Source organism: Bos javanicus, chromosome 1 (genome assembly GCF_032452875.1).
Source record: "Bos javanicus breed banteng chromosome 1, ARS-OSU_banteng_1.0, whole genome shotgun sequence".
Classification (NCBI taxonomy): Eukaryota; Metazoa; Chordata; class Mammalia; order Artiodactyla; family Bovidae; genus Bos; species Bos javanicus.
Window position 1 is genome coordinate 128,424,518 of NC_083868.1, and position 25,702 is coordinate 128,450,219.

The 25,702-nt window shown below is 43.8% G+C and overlaps 1 protein-coding gene and 1 long non-coding RNA gene across 4 annotated transcripts in view; one reads left to right on the forward strand and one right to left on the reverse strand.

Annotated features, from left to right (window-relative positions):
* The window catches only part of CLSTN2 (calsyntenin 2), a 753,689-nt gene that overhangs the window by 178,478 nt on the left and 549,509 nt on the right, over nucleotides 1-25,702 (reverse strand). For both annotated transcript variants that reach the window (XM_061420328.1, XM_061420320.1), the window contains exons 3-5: nucleotides 17,292-17,487; nucleotides 15,721-15,929; nucleotides 7,641-7,790 (exon numbers count right to left, since the gene is read on the reverse strand). In XM_061420328.1, coding sequence (XP_061276312.1) covers nucleotides 7,641-7,790; nucleotides 15,721-15,929; nucleotides 17,292-17,487 — 555 coding nt within the window. The remainder of the gene's footprint in view (nucleotides 1-7,640; nucleotides 7,791-15,720; nucleotides 15,930-17,291; nucleotides 17,488-25,702) is intronic.
* LOC133249614 (uncharacterized) overlaps nucleotides 1-25,702 on the forward strand; it is a 76,621-nt gene that overhangs the window by 23,649 nt on the left and 27,270 nt on the right. The window contains exons 3-5 of one of the 2 annotated variants that reach the window (XR_009737033.1): nucleotides 8,618-8,748; nucleotides 12,834-13,241; nucleotides 13,837-14,819. This is a non-coding gene — a long non-coding RNA (uncharacterized LOC133249614). Of the gene's footprint in view, nucleotides 1-8,617; nucleotides 8,749-12,833; nucleotides 13,242-13,836; nucleotides 14,820-25,702 lie in introns of those variants that run through there. The other variant, XR_009737035.1, reaches the window with a different exon arrangement.

Below are 25,702 nucleotides of genomic sequence, written 5' to 3' on the forward strand. Positions count from 1 at the left end.
TATGCAGATGACAACACCCTTCTGGCAGAAAATGAAGAGGAACTAAAAAGCCTCTTGATGAAAGTGAAAGTGGAGAGTGAAAAAGTTGGCTTAGGGCTCAACATTCAGAAAACGAAGATCATGGTATCTGGTCCCACCACTTCATGGGAAATAGATGGGGAAACAGTGGAAACAGTGTCAGACTTTATTTTTCTGGGCTCCAAAATCACTACAGATGGTGACTGCAGCCATGAAATTAAAAGACGCTTACTCCTTGGAAGGAAAGTTATGACCAACCTAGATAGCATATTCAAAAGCAGAGACATTACTTTGTCAACAAAGGTCCATCTAGTCAAGGCTATGGTTTTTCCTGTGGTCATGTATGGATGTGAGAGTTGGACTGTGAAGAAGGCTGAGCGCCGAAGAATTGATGCTTTTGAACTGTGGTGTTGGAGAAGACTCTTGAGAGTCCCTTGGACTGCAAGGAGATCCAACCAGTCCATTCTGAAGGAGATCAGCCCTGGGATTTCTTTGGAAGGAATGATGCTAAAGCTGAAACTCCAGTACTTTGGCCACCTCATGCGAAGAGTTGACTCATTGGAAAAGACTGTGATGCTGGGAGGGATTGGGGACAGGAGGAGAAGGGGATGACAGAGGATGAGATGGCTGGATGGCATCACTGACTCGATGGACGTGAGTCTGAGTGAACTCTGGGAGTTGGTGATGGACAGGGAGGCCTGGCATGCTGTGATTCATGGGGTCGCAAAGAGTCGGGCATGACTGAGTGACTGATCTAATCTGATCTGATAATGAAAAGGACATCTGTTTTGGGTGTTAGTTCTATAGGTCTTATAGGTCTTCATAGATCCATTGGACTTCAGCTTCTTTAGTATTACTGGTTGGGGCATAGACTTAGATTACTGCGGTATTGAATCGTTTGCCTTGGAAATGAACAGAGCTCATTCTGTCATTTTTGAGATTGTATCCAAGTACTGCATTTCAGACTCTTTTGTTGACTATGAAGGCTACTTGATTTCTTCTAAGGGATTCTTGCCCACAGTAGTAGATATAATGGTGATCTAGTTAAACTCACCCATTCCAGTCCATTTTAGTTCACTGATTCCTAAAATGTTGATGTTCACTCTTGCCATCTCCTGTTTGACCACTTCCAATTTGCCTTGATTCACGGACCTAACATTTCAGATTCCTATGCAGTACTGCTCTTCACAGCATTAGACATTACTTCCATCATCAGTCACATCCACAATTGGGTGTTGTTTTTGCTTTGGCTCTGTCTCCATTCTTTTGTGAGTTATTTCTCCACTGATCTCCCATAGCATATTGGGCACCTACCGACCTGGGGAGTTCATCTTTCAGTATCCTATCTACTGTGGATATAGTGACTGTGGCTCAGATCATGAACTCCTTATTGCAAAATTCAGACTTAAATTGAAGAAAGTAGGGAAAACCACTTGACCATTCAGGTATGACCTAAATCAAATCCCTTACCATTACAGAGTGGAAGTGACAAATAGATTTAACGGATTAGATCTGATAGACTGTGTGCCTGAAGAACTATGGACGGAGGTTCGTGACATTGTACAGGAAGCAGTGATCAAGACCATCCGCAAGAAAAAGAAACACAAAAAGGCAAAATGGTTGTTTGAGAAGGCCTTACAAATAGCTGAGAAAAGAAGAGAAGCTAAATGCAAAGGACGAAAGGAAAGTTATATCCATTTGAATGCAGAGTTCCAAAGAATAGCAAGGAGAGTTAAGAAAGCCTTCCTCAGTGATCAGTGCAAAGAAATAGAGGAAAATAATAGAAAGGGAAAGACTAGAGATCTCTTCAAGAAAATTAGAGCTATCAAGGGAACATTTCATGCAAAGATGGGCACAATAAATGACAGAAATGGCACGGATCTAACAGAAACAGAAGATGTTAAGGAAAGGAGGCAAGAATACATAGAACTATACAAAAAAGGAAAAGGAGTACGTCAAGGCTGTATATTGTCACCCTCCTTATTTAACTTATATGCAGAGTACATCATGAGAAACGTTGGGCTGGAAGAAGCACAAGCTGGAATCAAGATTGCTGGGAGAAATATCAATCACCTCAGATATGCAGGTGCCACCACCCTTATGGCAGAAAATGAAGAGGAACTGAAAAGTCTCTTGATGAAAGTGAAAGTGGAGAGTGAAAAAGTTGGCTTAAAACTCAACATGCAGAAAATGAAGATCATGGCATCTGGGCCCATCACTTCATGGCAATAGATGGGGAAACAGTGGTAACAGTGTCAGACTTTATATTTTGGGGCTCCAAAATCACTGCAGATAGTGATTGCAGCCATGAGATTAAAAGACGCTTACTCCTTGGAAGGAAAGTTATGACCAACCTAGATAGCATATTGAAAAGCAGAGACATTACTTTGTCAACAAAGGTCTGTCTCATCAAGGCTATGGTTTTTCCAGTGGTCACGTATGGATGTGAGAGTTGGATTGTGAAGAAGGCTGAGTGCTGAAGAATTGATGCTTTTGAACTGTGGTGTTGGGGGGAGACTCTTGAGAGTCCCTTGGACTGCAAGGAGATCCACCCAGTCCATTCTGAAGGAGATCAGCCCTGGGATTTCTTTGGAAGGAATGATGCTAAAGCTGAAAGCATTAGCCAGTACTTTGGCCACCTCATGCGAAGAGTTGACTCATTGGAAAAGACTGTGATGCTGGGAGGGATTGGGGGCAGGAGGAGAAGGGGATGACAGAGGATGAGATCGCTGGATGGTATCATTGACTTGATGGACGTGAGTCTGAGTGAACTCTGGGAGTTGGTGATGGACAGGGAGGCCAGGTGTGCTGTGATTCATGGGGTCACAAAGAGTCGGACACGACTGAGAGACTGAACCAAACCAAACTGATACAAAAAAGATCTTCATGACCCAGGTAACCACAATGGTGTGATCACTCACCTACCGCCAGACAAACTGGAATGTGAAGTCAAGTGGGCCTTAGAAAGCATCACTACGAACAAAGCTAGTGGAGGTGATGGAATTCCAGTTGAGCTATTTCACATATTAAAAGATGATGCTGTGAAAGTGCTGCACTCAATATGCCAGCAAATATGGAAAACTCAGCAGTGGCCACAGGACTGGAAAAGGTCAGTTTTCATTCCAATCCCAAAGAAAGGCAATGCCAAAGAATGCTCAAACTAATGCACAATTGCACTCATCTCACACACTAGTAAAGTAATGCTCAAAATTCTCCAAGCCAGGCTTCTATAGTATGTGAACCGTGAACTTCTTCATGTTCAAGCTGGATTTCTAAAAGGCAGAGGAACCAGAGATCAAATTGCTAACATCCACTGGATCATCAAAAAAGCAAGAGAATTCCAGAAAAACATCTACTTCTGCTTTATTGACTACACCAAAGCCTTTGACTGTGTGCATCACAACAACTGTGGAAAATTCTTAAAGAGATGGGAATACCAGACCACCTGACCTGCCTCCTGAGAAATCTGTATGCAGGTCAAGAAGCAACAGTTAGAACTGGACATGGAACAACAGACTGGTTCCAAATTGGGAAAGGAGTACGTCAAGGCTGTATATTGTCACCCTTCTTATTTAACTTATATGCAGAGTTAAGTTCAGTTCAGTCACTCAATTGTGTCTGACTCTTTGCGACCGCATGAATCGCAGCACGCTAGGCCTCCCTGTCCATCACCAACTCCCGGAGTTCACTCAGACTCATGTCCATCGAGTCAGTGATGCCATCCAGCCATCTCATCCTCTGTCATCCCCTTCTCCTCCTGCTCCCAATCCTTCCCAGCATCACAGTCTTTTCCAATGAGTCAACTCTTCACATGAGTGGCCAAAGTACTGGAGTTTCAGCTTCAGCATCATTCCCTCCAAAGAAATCCCAGGGCAGATCTCCTTCAGAATGGACTGGTTGGATCTCCTTGCAGTCCAAGGGACTCTCAAGAGTCTCCCCCCAACACCACAGTTCAAAAGCATCAATTCTTCAGCACTCAGCCTTCTTCACAGTCCAACTCTCACATCCATACGTGACCACTGGAAAAACCATAGCCTTGATGAGACGGACCTTTGTTGACAAAGTAATGTCTCTGCTTTTGAATATGCTATCTAGGTTGGACATAACTTTCCTTCCAAGGAGTAAGCGTCTTTTAATTTTATGGCTGCAGTCACCATCTGCAGTGATTTGGGAACCCAAAAAATAAAGTCTGACACTGTTTCCACTGTTTCTCCATCTATTTCCCATGAAGTGATGGGACCGGATGCCATGATCTTCGTTTTCTCAATGTTGAGCCCTAAGCCAACTTTTTCACTCTCCACTTTCACTTTCATCAAGAGGCTTTTTAGTTCCTCTTCATTTTCTGCCATAAGGGTGATGTCATCTGCATATTTGAGGTTACTGATATTTCTCCCGGCAATGGTGATTCCAGCTTGTGTTTCTTCCAGTCCAGCATTTCTCATGATGTACTCTGCATATAAGTTAAATAAACAGGGTGATAATATACAGCCTTGACATACTCCTTTTCCTGTTTGGAACCAGTCTGTTGTTCCATGTCTAGTTCTAACTGTTGCTTCCTGATCTGCATACAGATTCCTCAGGAGGCAGGTCAGGTGGTCTGGTATTCCTATCCCTTTCAGAATTTTCCACAGTTTATTGTGATCCACACAGTCAAAGGCTTTGGCATAGTGAATAAAGCAGAAATAGATGTTTTTCTGGAACTCTCTTGCTTTTTCCATGATCCAGAGGATGTTGGCAATTTGATCTCTGGTTCCTCTGGCTTTTCCAAAACCAGCTTGAACATCAGGAAGTTCACCGTTCACGTATTGCTGAAGCCTGGCTTGGAGAATTTTGAGCATTACTTTACTAGTGTGTGAGATGAGTGCATTGTGGGGTAGTTTGAGCATTCTTTGGCATTGCCTTTCTTTGGGATTGGAATGAAAACTGACTTTTTCCAGTCCTGTGGCCACTGCTGAGTTCTCCAAATTCGCTGGCATATTGAGTGCAGCACTTTCACAGCATCATCTTTCAGATTTTGAAATAGCTCAACTGGAATTCCATCACCTCCACTAGCTTTGTTCGTAGTGATGCTTTCTAAGGCCCACTTGACTTCACATTCCAGGATGTCTGGCTCTAGGTCAGTGATCACACCATCGTGATTATCTGGGTCATGAAGATCTTTTTGTACAGTTCTTCTGTGTATTCTTGCCACCTCTTCTTAATATCTCCTGCTTCTGTTAGGTCCATACCATTTCTGTCCTTTATCGAGCCCATCTTTGCATGGAATGTTCCCTTGGTATCTCTAATTTTCTTGAAGAGATCCCTAGTCTTTCCCATTCTGTTGTTTTCCTCTATTTCTTTGCATTGATCGCTGAGGAAGGCTTTCTTTTCTCTTCTAAATATTCTTTGGAACTCTGCATTCAGATGTTTATATCTTTCCTTTTTTCCTTTGCTTTTCGCTTCTCTTCTTTTCACAGTTATTTGTAAGGCCTCCCCAGACAGCCATTTTGCTTTTTTGCATTTCTTTTCCATGGGGATGGTCTTGATCCCTGTCTCCTATACAATGTCACAAAGCTTCATCCATAGTTCACCAGGCACTCTATGTATCAGATCTAGGCCGTTAAATCTATTCCTCATTTCCACTGTATAATCATAAGGGATTTGATTTAGTACATCATGTGAAATGACAGGCTGGATAAAGCACAAGCTGGAATCAAGATTGCCAGGAGAAATATCAGTAACCTCAGATATGCAGATGATACCACCCTTATGGCAGAAAGTGAAGATGAACTGAAAAGCCTCTTGATGAAAGTGAAAGAGGAAAGTGAAAAAGTTGGCTTAAACTCAACATTCAGAAAACTAAGATCATGGCATCTGGTCCCATCACTCCATGGCAAGTAGATGGGGAAATAATGGAAACAGTGAGATACTTTATATTCTTAGACTCCAAAATCACTGCAGATGGTGACTGCAGCCATGAAATTAAAAGGCGCTTGTTCCTTGGAAGAAAAGCTATGACCATCCTAGACAGCATATTAAAATGCAGAGCTATTACTTTAGTGACAAAAATCCGTCTAGTTAAAGCTATGGTTTTTCCAGTAGTCATGTATGTATGTGAAAGTTGAACTATAAAGAAAGCTGTGCACAGAAGAATTAATGGTTTTGAACTGTGGTGTTGGAGAAGACTCTTTAGTTTCCCTTGGACTGCAAGGAGATCCAACTAGTCCATCCTAAAGGAAATCAGTCCTGAATATTCATTGGAATTACTGGTACTGAAGCTGAAACTCCAATACTCTGGCCACTTGATGTGAAGAACTGACTCATTGCAAAAGACCCTGATGCTGGGAAAGATTGAAAGTGGGAGGAGAAGAGGCTGACAGAGGATGAGATGGTTGGATGGCATCACTGACTCGATGGACGGTGACGTTTGAGTAAGCTCCGGGAGATGGTGATGGACAGGGAAGCCTGGTGTGCTGCAGTCCATGAGGTTGCAAAGAGTCAGACATGACTGAGTGACTGAACTGACTAACTGATGGGACCAGGAAGCTGAACAATGAAAGCTTTAACAGGGGCTTTAAAGACATATGAAGGGAAGGCAACAGACAAAGGCCATGAGGCAGAGAAGTCCATGGAACACCATGAGTTATCAGTAAGCAGAAGCTGCAGCAGCAGCAGCAACCAAATGGCAGCACAGAGATGACTCCAGCATCCCTGCCCAGCCAGCAGAACTACTGATGTTACCACTAGAACTCTTGTTACCCCATACACTGTTCAGTCCTCTGTGAGCTCCTTCTCTGCACTGGCCTTCGCATCCTTATTTCTCCTTGAAAGTGAAAGTGAAAGTGAAGTCGCTCAGTCGTGTCCGACTCTTTGTGATCCCATGGATGGTAGCCTACCGGGCTCCGAGGTCCATGGGATTTTCCAGGCAAGAATACTGGAGTGGGCTGCCATTTCCTTTTCCAGGGGATCTTCCCAACCCAGGGATCAAACCCAGGTCTCCTGCACTGCAGACAGACGCTTTACCGTCTGAGCCACTAGGGAAGCTTATTTCTCCTTAGTTCATTGCTATATCTCCATCACCTAAGAGTAAGCTGAACCTTCTATCTTTGCATCCTAAAAGAGGTAAACAAAAATCCACATCCATCTAAGGCCATTGTTTCTCCACTGTCAGAGCCAATAGTTTAGAAACCTGCTAACGCAGAGGCTGTATTCTGGCTCTCCAACCTCTGCCTGTATGCCCTCCGTGCAAGCCCAAGGAACACACAACCTTCCCCGGGTGCTGAGCAATGATCAAAACTTGAAACGCACTAGCAGCATGTAGGTTTTCCGGCACTTTCTCCTGAGCACTGTGGGATAATTACTATTGATTGGAAGATGTCATAAGACTTGAGAAAGGGCACCCTGGACAAACTGGGCACATGAGTTAGATGAGTTGACTTGGACATTCTGAGCTGTACAGTGGGGGCAATATATCACCCAGGAGTTGTGAGAACAAATAGGCTACTCCATTTCTCACAGCAGAGTGCCTGTGCTTTACAAACTCCTCTAGTGATACATTGTGATGATCAGAAGGCAGGTGCAGCCCCTCCGAGACACACGGCCCAGCTGCCTTCAGCCGACAAGTCTGACAAGAGCAGGCCCACCTTGCCAGCCAGGCTTGCAAACTGGCTTCACGTCCACCTGCACCAGGGTGTCCTGGGCTGCGGGCTTCTGTCCACAGTCATAGGTGGTTACCAAGATCTCGTACTGGTGCTGCTTGTCATAGCTCAGCTTCTCCGTGTTTCTGACGTTGCCTGAGGACACAGGGACATTGAAAATAATTTCAGATCAAGTGAACCAAGTTGCAGTTCTTCAAAATCCCTTCTGCCCTCCTCCAGCCTTCACCAGAATAAAACGTCCCCTTTTCTTATCTCTTTATAAAAGCTAGGGCACGTAGGGAGCGTGGCTTCCACATGTGGCCTGCTTGATCCTTAGTGGCAGAGTCCTAGGAACAGCTGGCTGGAGCCACTCCAGATTTGGGACAGAACTGGCAGGGAATTCTGTGCACACGTCTGGAATCCAAGTGGTTGTATTAAGTACGGGGTTGTCAGAATACCACCCTAAACTGCACCCATGTGGCTATGTCCCTGATACAGGGTGTTGTGTGCTCACGTTACAGGAAATCTCTGGGAAAAAGATGGAATTCAGAAACTTCTCAACATGCATTTTTTTTTTAACATCTGGGCTCTTCGCCAGGAACATGCACTGCCTCTTCTCACATTATTTTGCTACCAAATAAGAAGTAAAATCAATAAGAGAAGACGTGTGACCTCTCTTCTGAAAGCGACACAGAATAATAGATTCCTTGCCCCGGTGGCAAAGACATTTTTCTTCTCCAAGAGAGATCAGATATTGTTTCTGAGCCATTTGTGTGTTTTTGTTCCCGTGGGTTTGATACAATGGTTCAGAAATATTTGACAATTAATGAGCAAACTTTTATTTGACTATTTTTGCTGAAATACAATTATGGTTTCAAAAATGAATCAAGGCCTGATGCGCATTTAATTATTTTAACTGTTTGATTCCAAGATTAAAGTCTTCCTTTCAGAAGAATAATTTCATTCTGGCTTTTCTTTTCCAGTGAAAATTAGAGTTGACAGCAAATTAGAACTCAAATGATATCATCATCTTTTGCTAGAAGCAAAATCAAGAAGATGGAAATTAAAAAACAAATCAACAAGCAAATACACAAACATGGAATCACTGACTCAGGTATACAATTTCTGTGCAGCTTTGTTGAATTTTTTTTAAAAATTATTAAAGTATAGTTGATTTGCAATGTTGTGTGAATTTCTGCCGTACAGCAAAGTGACTTGGTTATACATACATATTCTTTTGCATGTTCTTTTCCATTTTGGCTTATCACAGGATATTGAATATAGTTCCCCGTGCTATACACTAGGACTGTGTTGTTAATCCACCCTACATGTACTAGTTTGCATCTGCTCATCCGGAACTCCCAGTCCTTCCCTCCCCCCCCCCCCCCGCCCCGGCAACTACTAGTCTGTTGTCTATGACTGTGTGACTCAGCTATATATTTCAGTCTCAGCTCGGGGCCCCGCGCATGTGTGAAAGGGCTCAGTGTGGGGTTGGTAATATTCTCTGTGGCTTCTGTTAACAAACTAGTTCATGGTTATAGCCATCACAAGGGAGTCCTTCTGCCAGGTGGAAGCGCTGTAATAGGACCATGAGAATATGCTTCAGCAATATCAAATTGAATTTTGAACAAAAAGTTTTATCTTTCTCTTTCTCTAAAGTTAAATGGCTCTCAAAAGATACACCTCGTAGAAGGGGAAGGCTCAGGGTTTACAGGCCGTGTGACATTCAGCAGAGCAACACTATTGATTGTGGGAGAAAAAGAAACACTCAAGACCGCAATCTTTGGCTCAATTTACCACAGCTCCACTTGAGTAAGAAGTCTTAATGAAACTGTCTGAGAAACTAACTTGCTTTCTCCACCACCACCAGTTTCACACAAGGGAGAATGGGTTTCAGAGGATAGGATTTGGAGCATTAGGTAAACATGAGAGTATAATAATGTTGCTGATGGTTGTGGGGGAAGGGTTGTATTTGGCTAAGTCACACTTTAAAAAACATTTTTTTTAAAGATCACAAAAAACCATCCTTTTGTGACGGGAGCCAGCATATTGCATATTGAGTGCATATTGCATATTGCATATTGAGTGCAGCACTTTCCACAGCATCATCTTTCAGGATCTGGAATAGCTCAACTGGAATTCTATCACTGCCGGGAGCCAGCGTGAGGAACTCCGCCCATGACAAAGGTCATGAGGAAGGAGGCTCGGCACACGCAAAGGCGGGATCGAGCCTCAGGAGTCCCCCATCTACCCCCAAAACCAGAGTCTGCCTACTTTCTGCTTTGTGCTTTCACCTACACCTCTGACTTTACGGGGGGGCTGTCCCCCACTACCTCTCTCTGAAAAAAGAGTTAGCTTACAGCTCCAGTTAATAATTCCTGGGTGTGACAGTGTTTCAACCTACAAACTCCTTTGGAAATCCTCTAGCCTGCCTGAATAGGTTTTTCTGGCCACATGTGATTGTTCAGAGCCTCCCAACTGTGAGAGGCAGGAGATGTTCTAAACTGTCTAAATACAGATTCCTTTGAGCAGTTAAAAGATTGATTAGAAATTGTATTGGTGAAGGGATTTTCACTTGTTGGGCCAATGTTTGCTGCTAAGTTTCCATATCCCTTACCTGCTGTGTCCCTGGCAGTGTATTGATTAATATAATTGGTGTAAATAGTAGCTTTAATGTTTGTAACCTGGGACCCTTGAGTTAATTCTTTTTCTTGTTATAGCCCACCACACCTTTGCTCTGTACGAATGCAACTTTATCTAATGCTTTTGGAGGGTGGCGCTTGACTTATCACCTTTAGAGAAAAATAAGTTTTCTGAAGAAAGGGTCTTAAAATGTTAACAGGCCTCCGGGCCAGAAGATGATGCAAATCACCTAAGCTTTTGCATATGATAAGTTTGCAGGAAGAAAGCCTGGCTTGCTGCCTGACTCTACCCCTTCCCCCATTATCCTCTATGCATAACTTAAGGTATAAAAACTACTTTGGAAAATAAAGTGCGGGCCTTGTTCACCGAAACTTGGTCTCACCATGTCGTTCTTTCTCTTACCTTCTGGCTGAATTATTCAGCCTCTTTTCTCCACTGTATTTCCTCACTGAGCTATCCTCATTCTATTACTCTTTATATCCTTAATTAACATTTAATTAAGCAATTGTTTCCTTATCTTCACCTACGCAGTCTCTCCTTCGAATACCCTGGATCAGCCGGGGCTGGACCCCGCCACTTTTGCTTTTGTGACAATTGTTGTTATTCTCCCAACTGGTTAATGATTCTCCTAGTGGCATCTTCTCAGGAGACTTGAGTCCACAGCTACCCCAGGTGAGCACTGATCTCTGTATTTCTCTGTTCCAAATGAGCCTGGGAAGCTAACTCTCAAAGAACTATCAGTATCTACCATGTGTCACAGTGAAAGTATTTTTTGAAAACTCAGCTGGGGCGGTGGATGCAATGAGACAAGTGCATTGACCTACACCCTCCTTCTGCCGGAATTTAAATTGGAGCAGCCGTTTTGGAAAGCCACATAGGTTGGTCACTTTGCAACTGCTCATACCTTTTGGCCAAGTCATTTCACATATAAAAACTGACTCCAGGAAAACGATACAAATTGCAAACCAACAAATATGTTCATCTAAGCATTATTTATTATTAAAACATTGAAAAAGAGTAAAGAAACTGGATGCCCAATCATCAGGAGACAAGCTAAGCCTGAATCTCTGCTTAGATGGACTGCTCTTTACAGTAAAGTATTAACTATGAACTGTTTTACGGATGGAAAAAATCTATACAATTAAATGATAAGTGAAAAAGGGAAAGTGTGGCCTTACTTTTGTTTCAAAACTTCATGGAAAAAGTGCTAGCAAAATGTCAGTGGTAGTTCTCTTTGGTGGGATTACAAAAGTGACTTCTTCATACTTTTCTATGCTGCCCAGTTTCCCACCAGGGGCGAGCAGTTCCTCTTCTATTCAGGTGGAAGGGAAGTATGTTCACGTACTTGGAGATAAGCAGACTTGGGCTCACACCTCACTCTTAGGTAGCCAAGGGCCCTGACTCTCCAGGGCAGCCTGCGGAGGGCTCAGCAGAGGCTGTGTGAAACCAACCACTGCTTGGAGGGTACGAAAGCCTGCTGAATGGAGGCGGGTGTCCTGGTGAGCCCCCGCACCTCCCTGTGCGGTCATCCCCACTCCTGGTTGAGTGCTTGCTCTGTGCCGACAGTCTGAGGAGTGCCTTGTGAGATCCGCCCTCTCACACAGGCACAGTATTTATTTGTCTATTTCAGCTGCACTGGGTCTTCACTGTGGTGCTCGGGTTTTCTCTATTTGTGGCTAATGTGGGCTTCTCCAGTTGCACTATGCAGGATTAGCTGCCCCACAATATGTGGGATCTTAGTTCCCTGAGCAGGGATTGAACCATGTCTCTGGCACTGGAAGGCTGATTCTTAATAAGTAGACCACCAGGGAAGTCCCTTAGGCACAGTATTTAATTCCCATTTTACAATGAAAATCTGACATCAAGTTTAAGTAATTCATCAAGGATCTCCTTCTTTCCCTCTCTCTCACAGTGGTGGGCAGAGGATTAAGACGAAACTTTGTATTTTTGAACTTAAATACCATTGTCATACATTCCTGTCAAATATCACTGAGGACAGTGGTAATATCACTGGTGAAAAAGCTTTGGGATAAACATTCAGGGGACCTGGCTGCAGTCCCCACTCTGCCAACTCTTTACTCTTTAGGAATCAGTTTTTCCATCAGTTCAACGAAAGTGAGGATCTACAACCTAGCAATCTGAGAGAGACTAGCCAAGTGCTAGAAAGATACAGGGGACTGGAAGCCATCTGAAATGGATCCAGAATATCCCAAGAGGTGGCAATGCCACAAACTTAGTTACATGCTCATAATTTCAGCTTGAAAATCCATGGGGAGTGAGTAACCTTCATGTCCTAGTCACCCAGGCAAGTATCTGATAATCATGGTGTCATGAATGGAACACTCTATGCTGGGTACCCTGTTAACTTCATCCACAGGCACTGCCTCTCCTCGAGGCCTCACTGCTATCGCCATGATATCTCAGGGGAGGAATTCAAGGGAAGGGAGGCCAAGGACCCCTGGTTGGAAGAGGTTGATTCTTGCGTTCAGACAGGTCAAATCACTTCCATGTCATCTATCCTCCCTGATGCCCTGTTTCCCTTCTTTCCCCCACAAGCAAAGAGTATGGCAGGTGGAAGGGCCCTGGAGCCAATCTCCCTAAAGGCCTGGGGCCTGAATAAGTGGACCCCAACTCAGCAGTACTTTTTCTAATGTGCATGTGAAGAACTTCTTCAAGGAGCTGGGAAGGTCGCTGGGAGAAGTGATGGATAAGGGCCAACTGGAAAGCTCATTAGAATGGGAGCTGCTTCTGTGTCTGCCCTGAGGTCCTGTCTTCATTACTGGAGAACTGCTTTTGTAAACCTTGCCGTCAAGGGCCCACAATCCCTGGGAGTGCCCGCTCTCCTCTACATCTCAGGCTGTAAACCAACGTTGGAGGCAGAGGCCTGGCGAAGGACCATTACTCACTTTTAATGAGACAGCCAGGGAAATAAATTGGCATATGTTAGTAAAATGGCTCATCAAGGTGAGTAATTATCTTCATGGCTGGGGCAGTTTACCTTCTGATAAAGGAATTAGCATCTCCTCTCTCCCAGGGCTGTGGCTCTCCAGAACTAAGGCAGGAGGCCAAGGGCAGTTTGACCACTAGTTCTGGATGCCCTCCCCCCATCCAGTCCAGCTCTATAGCAAGGACTTGTCACTCCCCCAGTTCCAGAGCTCTCAGAGTCATAGACTTCACAGCTGACCATTGGAGACCGGAAAAATACAAAGCATTACTCTATATTTTATACAGTGGGGTGTGAGTGCCTGTGTGTGTGTGTGTGGTGGGGACAGATCAGCTACGTCACAGGGCCTTGTAGGAAAAGCTATCCAGAGCAGTTCTGGCAGGCTCTACAAATGAAATTACCTGCTTCTTAATCCTGAGCCAAACTTTAATTACAGTACAGTATTTTCTCCTTTACTTCCTCATGCACTGATTTTGTGTCCCACAGAATTAACCTCTAGTGAGTGATGCCCAGGTGTGTGACTGACACTTGCCATGTGTTTGAGCATCTTATAAGGAAATGTCTCTATTATCACGTTATCTGCTTTATGAATATTGGTTTCATCTTTTGAGACAGATGATAAACTCCTGGATGCCAAGGATGAGGGAATCTGTAACAATTCCCAGGATGCAGAGCACTCTGTTACAGGGTATGTTTCTCCCTGGTCTCAACATCAGGAAGCCTGGGAAGCGCTGAAGATTTGCAAGCAGGTGACTGATGGTATTTCCCTCTAGGCACTGGCTACCAGGAGGCTCATGGCTGAGTCACTGCCCACCCCTGGGTCTGGTTCAGGGCACGCTTTGTGCACCACCTTCATCCTTGATGCTGCCTTTCAATTTTTTTTTTTTTTTAATTTTGCTAGATGGTAAGCTCCATGTGGACAGGCCCGCTTATGCTATGACTTCCCTTCTCTCTCTATTCCCAGTTTCCAGACTGTGCCTGGCACTTAATAAACATTGACAGAGTGGATGAACCTCAGGTTATACAAAGTTTACGTCTTTGAGCAGTTAAATCTTGTTTAAAATAAAATAAGGATAATATACATATGACCACACACTCATGCTAATAATGAAACAACGTAGTTGGCAAATAATTATCATTTGATTAATATCAAATTATTGAGAGTTGAAATGGGCTGAGCTGCCTGGGCCTCTGCTTTTGGTGTTTATACTGGAAAGAGTTTTAAAAATAATGCTGATGGGGAAATATCCAAATGGCTTTCTAAGTTTAATTTGAGATTGGGGTATAGTGGGACGGGTCTTTCATTCCTCATTCCAATTAGGGGAGAAATTCTAAAAGAACATTGGCAAGAATGGATAAAGATGATGTGGCACATATATACAATGGAATATTACTCAACCACAAAAGTGATGGAACTGTGCTGTTTGCAAAGACATGGATGGACCTAGAGACTGTTATACAGAGTGAAGCAAGTCAGAAAGAGAAAAACAAATACTGCATATTAATTCATATATGTGGAACCTGGAAAAATGACACAGATGAACCATTTGCAAAACAGAAATAGAGGCACAAATGCAGAGAACAAGTGTATGGATACCAAGAGGGGAAGGGAGGGTGGGATGAACTGGGAGATTGGGATTGACATATATACACCACTATGTGTAAAACAGATAACTCATTAGAGCCTATGTATAGCACAGGGAACTCTACTCAATGCTCTGACCTAAATGGGAAGGAAATCCAAAAAAGAGGGGATATATGTATATGTGCAGGGGACTCACTTTGCTGTACAGCAGAAACTAACACAACATTGTAAAGCAACTATAATAAAAATTAAGAAACAAATCAAAAACCAAACAAAATTGGCAAGAGCTTTAAAGATTCCTATAGTTTAGAAAATCTACAGCTTAGAAGGTGTTTCCAAAATCTCCACCTGTTCTTTTAGTATCTCTTTGGGAACAGACGGTTTTGGTGCAGAAGTGATGTTACAGTTTGTTATACAGGAAACTAAGATGTGGCTGAGTTGATGGTATGGCTCACGCTTGAATGACAGCAGGAAAATTCTACCAGAAAACCAACCTGTCTTCGGCATCCAGATACACAGCATCATGAGTTCGATAGACTCTTCACTAAAGAGGTTTACAAGGGATCTTGGGGTGTTTTGGAGAAGGGAATGGGAACCCACTCCAGTACTCTTACCTGGAGAATTCCATGGATAGAGGAGCCTGGTAGGCTACAGTCCATTGGGTCGCAAAGAGTCAGACACAACTGAGTGACTAACACTTTTACTTTAGACCTGACTGGGCTGCTAATTATGTGAAGTCATCCCTTCTAGTGCAGGGAATGTACCCAAGTTCTGGGTACAGAGCCTAGATCAGGGGTGGCAGGGAGGCATCACTTGGCCAAGTACATTCAGAGCCTGAACTTGACCTTTCAGAGGGGTGGGGGGGTGGAGCTGTTCCCTGCTCCCATCCACCGGGGTTCTCTAAGGACACTCACCATTCCTGTCGATGGCAAAAGGCACATCAGTCGTGACGATTTCATAGTTGCAAATCTGGCTGTACTGGGGGGAGCAGTCTTCGTCGATGGCCTCCACTTGCAGGATGCTGTCATAGATCTTGCCCTCCGTCACGATAGCCTTGTAGGCCGGCTCTTTGAAGGTGGGAGCAAACTCATTGACGTCCTTCACCTGGATATGGACCACGGCCCTAGGACAACACACAGGAAAGGAAGAGAGGCCAGTAATGAAAGAATTGCACCAGACTCCTGCACTTCCCATGGGTACTGATTCAGGCCCCAAGGCCACGAGAGTGGAGAAATCATGACAACTGGGTTGGCTGTTGTCTGAGGGCCCTGTCCCCCCGTCCACTGAGATGCCTCTGCCTGTCCTGCCCCAATCCTTTGAGATGAATTCACCCCAGAGAGATACCCCCCACCCAGCTTCTTTGACCTTCCTTGTTACCCAGCTTTAGGCAACGCATTTCCTCTAGAATTCAGTGGTCTCCAAGCTTTTTGGCACCAGGGACCAATTTCGTGGGAGATAGTTTTTCCATGGACCGGGGGGTGGGTCCATGGGGGTGGGGAGGGGATGGTTTCAAGATGATTCAATCACATTACACTTATTGTGCACTTTATTTCTATTATTATTACATCAGCTCCACCTCAGATCACCAGGCATTAGATCCTGGAGGTTAGGAATCCCTGCATCTCTCTGGCTCATTTGTCCATTCATTGAGCCACCCTTCAGTTCAGGTCAGTTCAGTCGCATCCGACTCTTTGTGACCCCATGGACTGTAGCACGCCAGGCTTCCCTGTCCATCACCAACTCCCATATCTTGCTCAGACTCATGTTCATCAAGTCGGTGATGCCATCCAACCATCTCATCCCCTATTGTCCCCTTCTCCTCCTGCCTTCAATCTTTCCCAGAATCAGAGTCTTTTCCAATGAGTCAGTTCTTCGCATCAGGTGGCCAAAGTATTGAGCCACTCTTACTCTGACCCAATTTGAGAGAGTTATAACCCCAAATGAGGCTTCCTTGGTGGCTCAGATGGTAAAGAATCTGCCTGTAATGCAGGAGGCCAGGGTTCAATCCCTGGGTCAGGAAGATATCCTGGAGAATGAAATAGCAATGCACTCCAGTATTCTTGCCTGGAGAATTTCATGGACAGAGGAGCCTGGTGGGCTACAGTCCACGGGGTTGCAAAGAGTTGGACACAACTGAGCGACTACCACTTTTACACTCTATAACCCCTAAATGAAAGGCGCTGACTGACAGAAGCATACGGCCTGGCAGAAATCCAGGGAAAGGTTCCAACTCGTTCTGCAGGGATGGGTTGGATCATAGAAAGCTTCCTAGAGGAAGTGACAACTGACCTCAGTCCTGATAGTAAAGTCAGAGTATCTGCACGTGAAGCAGAGGGGTAGAAAGTGACCCATGCTGATGCCTGCAGGGGCCTGTGGACCTAGCCAGCGGTCTGGCAGGCTGCAGCTTCAAGGAGTGATACGCATGCGTATCGAAACAGACAGTCAGGCAGGGGAGGGCAGCAGTCAGCTCCATCAGGTCACTCACTTGTGAGATTTCTTCCAGGCTGTCTCCCGGGGCCCCGTGCCACAGTCATAGGCCTGGATGATGAACGTGTACTCCTTCTGCAGCTCACAGTCAATGGGGCTCTTGGCACGGAGCCGGCCTTCTCCAGATGTCTTGTTGAGTACCACAGCCTCAAAGGGCAACTCCTGGCCATGTATCTTGAATGCACAGATTTCTCCTGCAGGAGGACAGAAGGAGACAGAAAGCGTCTTAAGAACAGCCAGACTGCACACAGAGCTTCGACTGGACCAGACTTGCAAACCCAAAAGCCCTAGGCCATTTCCCTCCACGCAGATAATTGTCAAGCTGGAAGCAGCCTTTAGGGAGCCAGTGGTAACACCGGAATGTCCCCCATCCAGTGCAGCTGGCAGAAAAAGCAAGGGGGTGGGGAGGGCGGTCATCACGCAGGGGAGCTGGCTGTTCATCCCAGTTTGCCAGTTTTCCTGGCAGGTTTCTCGCCTGCCCTCTGCCCAGAATGAGATTAAGGAATTTGACCACAGTCAAAAGACAAATGACTACACAGGAAAGGAGAAAAAGGCCAAAGCTTTCACTGTCTTTTGTTCTGTGACAACATCCTCGATTCTTGAAAGTGTGCTCTGTGAAGCAGTGACCTGGGCATCCCTGGGGAGCTTGTTAGAATTACAGGCTCCTAGGACCTGGACCCTGGACCTCTGGAGTCAGGAGCTACATCTTTTTTATTTATTTATTTTTTAGTATGTCCATTATATCTTTTTTTTTAAGTATAGTTGAGTTATAATATTGTGTTAATTTCTGCTGTATAGCCAAGTGACTTAGTTATACATACGTATATATGTATATACATTCTTTTTTATATTCTTCTGCATTACAGTTTATCATAGCATATTGAATATCATTCCCTGTGCTATAGTAGGACCTTGTTTTTTTATCTATCCTATATACAACAGTTTGCCTCTGCTAACTTAATTAGGGTCCCCAGGTGACCTGTTTGCTCAGTCGGTGTGAGCAGCACTGCTCTGCTCTGCCCTTTACTCCTGGTTTAAGCACCCCACATTCCTGCAACCCCCTTCACGTCTCTCACCCACTACTTCTCTGTGGGGACTGGGACGGACACCACTCTGAGCTTGCCATCTTCTCTCCAAACAGTGGAGGTGAGTCTATGTGAATTTCAGAATTCCCATGGAGCCTGAGAAACCACCTTCTTAAAGAACTGACTATACTGTAAAATGAATGCATTTCTCTCCCCCAGCTGGGTTCATGTGTTATTATACCTTTTTCTCTGCATTAAAACGATAAAGCAACGAAAATATCTTCTTTACCTCAACTGGCAAATATTGACTTCTTGAACCCTGACTCTGAGCCCCGTAGTAAGTGTTCTGGAAAGTACTAAAGGTTTGAGACACATTCTCTTCCTGTGTTGAGGGAACTTATAGACTTGTTGGGGAGACAATATGTAGATATCCAGAAGGACCATTCATAGTGCAAAGAGCTGGGTGAGCATCATGTGACATGGGCATCAAGGGGTCCAGGCTGCTGGTGAATAAAATGTAGGCTTGAGCCCAAGGGCCTGAGTCATGTTCCAGGTTTGCTACTTTCTAGCTGATTTAGTCAAATTATGTTGACTCACTGGGTTTCAACTGTGTCATCAGTAACAGCACCAGGAGATGATGTTGCAGGGAGAGCATCTACCTGGCATGCCCCAATCCTGGTCTGACATTGTCCCAGCTGCACTGCTGGGACCAGGGTGAGGTGCCTACTGTATATATTTTAATGGGGTCCTCACATTCAGAGTGACCAGGCACCTGCCCAGCTGCTCCAAAGAACAGACACCATGAGAAGAAGGGATAACATGATTGCATGTCTGCTCTGCCCAGGCATCCAGCTTTGTACCCCCACCCAGGTGATCTGCTTTAATCATCCCAATAAACCTGCAAGGCAGACATTTTATACCAATTAGTACAAATTAACAACAAAAAGGATCAGAGAAGTTATTGCTTGCTCAAGGTCACAGAGTGAAAGTTGGTATAAACCCCGGATATGGCTGAGTCCTAACTCCACACCCTTTCTGCTTCACTGCACCATCTCCAAGCAGCCTTCTCAGAGGACCACCGCAGGAATTGCTTCTGGTAACATTCTAAAACCCTGTTCAAGCCTCGCTCAGGAGAGAAAGCCCCCATTTTACATAGAGGAAGCATGCGCTGATCTCTTACTAACAATGTTTTCTGAGATGGCCAATCAATACCAATTTTACCTTTAGGCTTTTGTTTTTTATTATTTCATCGATCCTCAATTTCATTATGAACACTCCATTTTCACTACATTCCCTCCTGGCCATTTCTCAAATGTAGTCATGGAATAATGAACAAGACAGACAGTTTGTGGGCCAGGCTCTAACAAGAAGGTTGCTTCCCTTTCTGTCACGGCACTGCCTCTTGGACAAGACTAGGTCTACAGCCTTCAAGGTGGGAGAAGGGGTTTCATCCCACCCTCAAGTTTCATTTCTGCTCTGAATTGGCTGGGCTTGAAGAGATGGACTTCTGACATGCCTGCCTTGAGATTCTATCTCAAGATGAATGCCAGTTACGGGAATACTAGCAGTAAATGTGCCCAGATTAGTTCTAGGGTATTCTCTGAAGTTCCCAACTATTGCCACAATTCTAAGACTCATTGGATCCTTTCTCTTTGAAAAGTCCAATTAAACTGAACGCGAATGAGGGCAATGCTCTGTTAGAGACACTCGATCTCATCTAGAGTAGTCCTCAAGGCTCAGAAATCCTGAACCAGAAGAAAGGAGAGGAAGGAGGAAAAGGCAAAGGAGGAAGGGGAGATCCAGACACAGGGGAGGCTGAGAAAAGTAAACCTCAGGGCCACATATTTTCATGGAACTAAATGCAGCTCAATTCAACTCCATAGAGCCAGTATTTTTTGAGAAACTGCTGGACCTGGAGACACAAAGAAAACAACTTGGATACCTTAAGGCAGTGGTCCCCAATGCTTTTGGTACCAGGAATTGATTTTGTGGAAGATGATTTTTCCACAGATTGGGGATGTCAGGGGGACGGTTTCAGGATGATTCAAGTCATTACATTTATTGTGTACCCCATTTCTAATTCAATGTCACCACTGATCTGACAAGAGGCAACTGGTCTGTGGCCCAGAGGTTGGGGATCCCTCCCTTAGGGCATAAAGATACCCAATCCTCAAGTCCTCATTACCTCCTAGAAGAGACAGTGAAGTTCACAAGGGCTATGCCATGCTCACCTAGTCTGCACCAGCTCAGACTGAGATGGGACTTAGCCTCCTTTGAACAAAAACTAGAATTCACCCTAGTGAAATACATCACCCTCATTGATCCCACCTCTTCATCTGACTCTTGTGTTCTGGCTGCAAACGTTCATTCATTTATTCACCCATTCATCCAGCTCATAAATATTTATTAGGAACTATGCTCCCAGCACTGATGAAATAGTGATGATCAAACCCCACCCAGTCCTGGGGTGATAGCAGTCCAGTGTAGGAGGAAGTTAAGGAATTGTATAATCACCTGCTGTCAGGAAGGATGGTGATGGTGATATGTGCATTGAAGGAGGTGCTAAGAGTCCTGACCTGGGGAGACTGGGCAGGGAGGTCTAAGATAGATGTGATGGCTGAGCTGAGATCACAGGAAGAGAAAAAGGGAGACACTCAGGCCACAGGAGAGTAAACTGAGTTTCAAGCAGGGGGGTAACACATGGGAGTGCCCTTCAGCAGGAAGGGACGAGGGACTGTAGAGACCCGTGTGGCAGGAGTAGAGGCAATGGGGCAGGGCCAGCTTCATGGATTTGCAACCGGAGAGGCACTCAGGGGCCATGTGCTCAAGAGGGCCCTAAGCATGGTTGAAACCTCTGCTGCTGCCACACTGAAATTCTTAATAATGTTATCTTTGAACTTGGGTTTTGTAAATGAAATCTGATGGAACAAAGGAGTCTTTCTTAAGCAATGGAGGTGCTCCCTATTCAGTGCTCCCCATTCGTATCTAGTGGTCAGGATATGCCATGAGCAGAGTATTCTAGTGGACCCATGATGTGGAGAAGGAGATTCAGGAACCTCAGCGAGAGCAAGGTGAGCGTGTGACGTCTACAACTGAGTAATCCACTAGGCAGGGAGCTGATAACTCCATGAGGCTACCCTTTCTGTTTAAATGAAAATTGAACACAGAATGAAGACAAGTGACCAAAGAACCCTGTCATATCCTCTGTTACTATATTCCTCCCTGTAGTAGCCAATCACTTAGGCTGAAAAGGATGACAGAGAGATAAAGATAAAACCACCCATTATTCCTTTTCTTTTTATACCATCCTTATACCAGCAAGCCAAAGGTGACAGAACATTGGTAGAATATATGCATATGAAGAAGTGAAATGAAAACAGTTGAGTATTGCTTGTGTAGCATTTACACTGCTCTGGTGAAGAATAAAATACGCATGCATACCTGAGCTAGGACATGCAAATTCTGTAATTTTCAGAGATGATGCATAGCAGTTAACTGCTCTTCTATTTGCATTTGAAACTGCCATTGCGTAGTATAAAGATAAATGGTAGAAATTATGCTAATAATTGAAAATTTTAATTTTTCTTTACTTAGAATCACATCAAATAGCAAATTAAAAACACAGCAAGTTGAAAGAGAGACTGAAAGACAGGAATGTGCTGGGACAGAGTCCTGAGGAAGAAGCATATTTAAAATTGCAGTTCCCAACCTCTGTGAGTGACACATTGGGCTGTCTTGATCTTTTGTGAGGCCTGTCACCAGAATTTGTTATTACTAATAAAGCACAGTAGTAGGAGGATGATGTATTTAAAAGATCAGACCTAATGGCTTCCATATAGAAAATATCACTTTTAAAATCTTGCTTTCCAATCCGCTTTCCTGGGCGGGACAGTTGGTGTGTGACCTGTGTGTGGGAATTCAATGCACAGGTGCACACGCACTTGGGATCAGCAATAGACTCTGGTGAAATGGGGCCAGCAGCATGGGGCATTAGCTGGGGCCTAGGGTGGTTGAATTCTGCTTCACTGAGAGCCCCTGGAGGGGCCAGATCAGTAGAGGAGCCCCTGCAGTGTCGTGGGGGCGGTTGTCACGTGGCTCCAGCCCCTCATCACCTCCCTCCTTCTCACAAATACCTTTTCCTCTGCCGCAACACACCATATGACACATCAGCAGAAATTGGTGTAGTTATCTCTTGAAAAAAACTCTCTCTTAATTCCTCCCATAAGATTCTAGGGAAAATGAATGAATGAAAAAATAGATGAAATTGATGAATGAATGAATTAATGAAACTGATTTTTATAATATATTTTCTTCATACCCTTGAATACCCTTGACCAACAGATTGGGTTGATTTCATTTTTCAGGTGCAAAACAGGAGCCTCAGATAGATTAAGTGGTTGACCCAAGGTCTCTTTAATAGTAAGAAGTGGATCAAGAACTGAGTTCTAGACCCTTTGAATGTAAATCCTGTGCCCTCTGTCCTTCATGTTGCTTATCACTGGGTGGGTATGATGTTCTAGGAGAGGGGATTTCAAAGTGTGATCTGTACACCCCTTGGGTCCCTAAGGACCTTTCTGCAAGGCCCTCAAATCAAAACCATCATATTAACACTAAGATGTTATGTGACTTCTACCCTGTTGATATTTGCACTGATGGTGTAAAAGCAATGGTGAATAAAAGTGCTGATGCCTTAGTAGCACCTGACTGCATTCTATGTGACAGGTAGTCAACTGTAAAAATAAAGGAAGAAGTCCAATTTCACTTAAGAATGTCTTTAACGATGCAGTAAATATCGCCAATTTTCATAAATCTCAATCCTTGAGTACATGTATTTTAATATTCTGCATAACAAAATGGAAAGTACTCATAAAGCATCTTTGTAGAGCAAAGAATGGTAGGAAAAGCATCTGTGTGATTTAAGTTGAGTGGGAGCTAAACTAGGATGTTTTCATAGGAGATGCTACTTTTACTTGAAAAGAATGACTGACAGACAAACTATGTTTATTTAAATGAGTGTGTGGCAGGCTTTCTTTTAAAGTAAGTCTGTCACTTCAAGGAAAAGAACTCATCATAGTGGTTAACCAGTGATAAATTTGAGACTTCAATTTTGGAAAATCTGTGTCTGCCACAGACAGTGTGACAATTTACCAATGCTTTAATACTTTTCTGATGAAATGAGTAGTGGTATTAAGGAATGTAAATGTTGATAGGGTATAATGAAATATGTCAACTTTTGAAAGATCTACTTAGCCTGAAATCAATATCTCCTAAATGACCAATGCATATTGTTATGCAGAATGTATGAGTAAAAGATTCATTCAAAGTGTGAAATGGAGCAATGGATTTTAATACAGCAGTATATAATAAGTTCATCAATGTGATTTCAGATTCTTTATGGTAGCTAAACTTTAAGGAACTGTTACTGGTATACATGCGTTCCCCATCCTGAACCCTCCTCCCTCCTCCCTCCCCATACCATCCCTCTGGGTCGTCCCAGTGCACCAGCCCCAAGCATCCAGTATCGTGCATCGAACCTGGACTGGCGACTTGTTTCATATATGATATTATACATATTTCAATGCCATTCTCCCAAATCATCCCACCCTCTCCCTCTCCCACTGAGTCCAAAAGACTGTTCTATACATCAGTGTCTCTTTTGCTATCTTGTATACAGGGTTATTGTTACCATCTTTCTAAATTCCATATATATGTGTTAGTATACTGTATTGGTGTTTTTCTTTCTGGCTTACTTCACTCTGTATAATAGGCTCCAGTTTCATCCACCTCATTAGAACTGATTCAAATGTATTCTTTGTAATGGCTGAGTAATACTCCATTGTGTATATGTACCACTGCTTTCTTATTCATTCGTCTGCTGATGGACATCTAGGTTGCTTCCATGTCCTGGCTATTATAAACAGTGCTGTGATGAACATTGGGGTACACGTGTCTCTTTCAATTCTGGTTTCTTCAGTGTGTATGCCCAGCAGTGGGATTGCTGGATCATAAGGCAGTTCTATTTCCATTTTTTTAAGGAATCTCCACACTGTTCTCCATAGTGGCTGTACTAGTTTGCATTCCCACCAACAGTGTAAGAGGGTTCCCTTTTCTCCACACCCTCTCCAGCATTTATTACTTGTAGATTTTTAGATCGCAGCCATTCTGACTGGCATGAAATGGTACCTCATAGTGGTTTCGATTTGCATTTCTCTGATAATGAGTGATGTTGAGCATCTTTTCATGTGTTTGTTAGCCATCTGTATGTCTTCTTTGGAGAAATGTCTATTTAGTTCTTTGGCCCATTTTTTGATTGGGTTGTTTATTTTTCTGGAGTTGAGCTGCAGGAGTTGCTTGTATATTTTTGAGATTAGTTGTTTGTTGCTCCATTTGCTATTATTTTCTCCCATTCTGAAGGCTGTCTTTTCACCTTGCTTATAGTTTCCTTTGTTGTGCAGAAGTTTTTAAGTTTAATTAGGTCCCATTTGTTTATTTTTGGTTTTATTTCCAATATTCTGGGAGGTGGGTCATAGAGGATCCTGCTGTAATGTATGTCGGAGAGTGTTTTGCCTATGTTGTCCTCTAGGAGTTTTATAGTTTCTGGTCTTATGTTTAGATCTTTAATCCATTTTGAGTTTATTTTTGTGTATGGTGTTAGAAAGTGCTCTAGTTTCATTCTTTTACAAGTGGTTGACCAGTTTTCCCAGCATCACTTGTTAAAGAGATTGTCTTTAATCCATTGTATATTCTTGCCTCCTTTGTCAAAGATAAGGTATCCATAGGTGCGTGGATTTATCTCTGGGCTGTCTATTTTGTTCCATTGACCTTTATTTCTGTCTTTGTGCCAGCACCATACTGTCTTGATGACCGTGGCTTTGTAGTAGAGCCTGAAGTCAGGCAGGTTGATTCCTCCAGTTCCATTCTTCTTACCTGTGGCAGATTCATTTTGATATATGGCAAAACCAATACAATATTGTAAAGTTAAATAAAATAAAATTTAAAAAAATAAATAAAATAAAATTGATGTAGAAGAAAAAAAAAGAAGAAACTATTACTGGGACTTCCTTGGTAGTCCAGTGGTTGAGAGTCTGCCTGTCGATGTAAGGGGGTATGGGTTTGATCCCTGGTCTGGGACGATCTCACATGCCTCAGAGCAACAAAGCCCGTGTACCACAACTACCGAGCCCGCACTCTAGAGACTTGGGGGCACAACAAGAGAAGATGCCACAATGAGAAGCTCACACACCACAACTGGAAAGTGCCCCTGCACGCCACAACTGGAGAAAGCCGACTTGCAGCAACGAAGACCCAGCGCAGCCAAAATAAAGAATAATTTACAAAAGAAGCTATTACTTACAGCCTTCTGGCGCAGTATCAGAGAAGAATA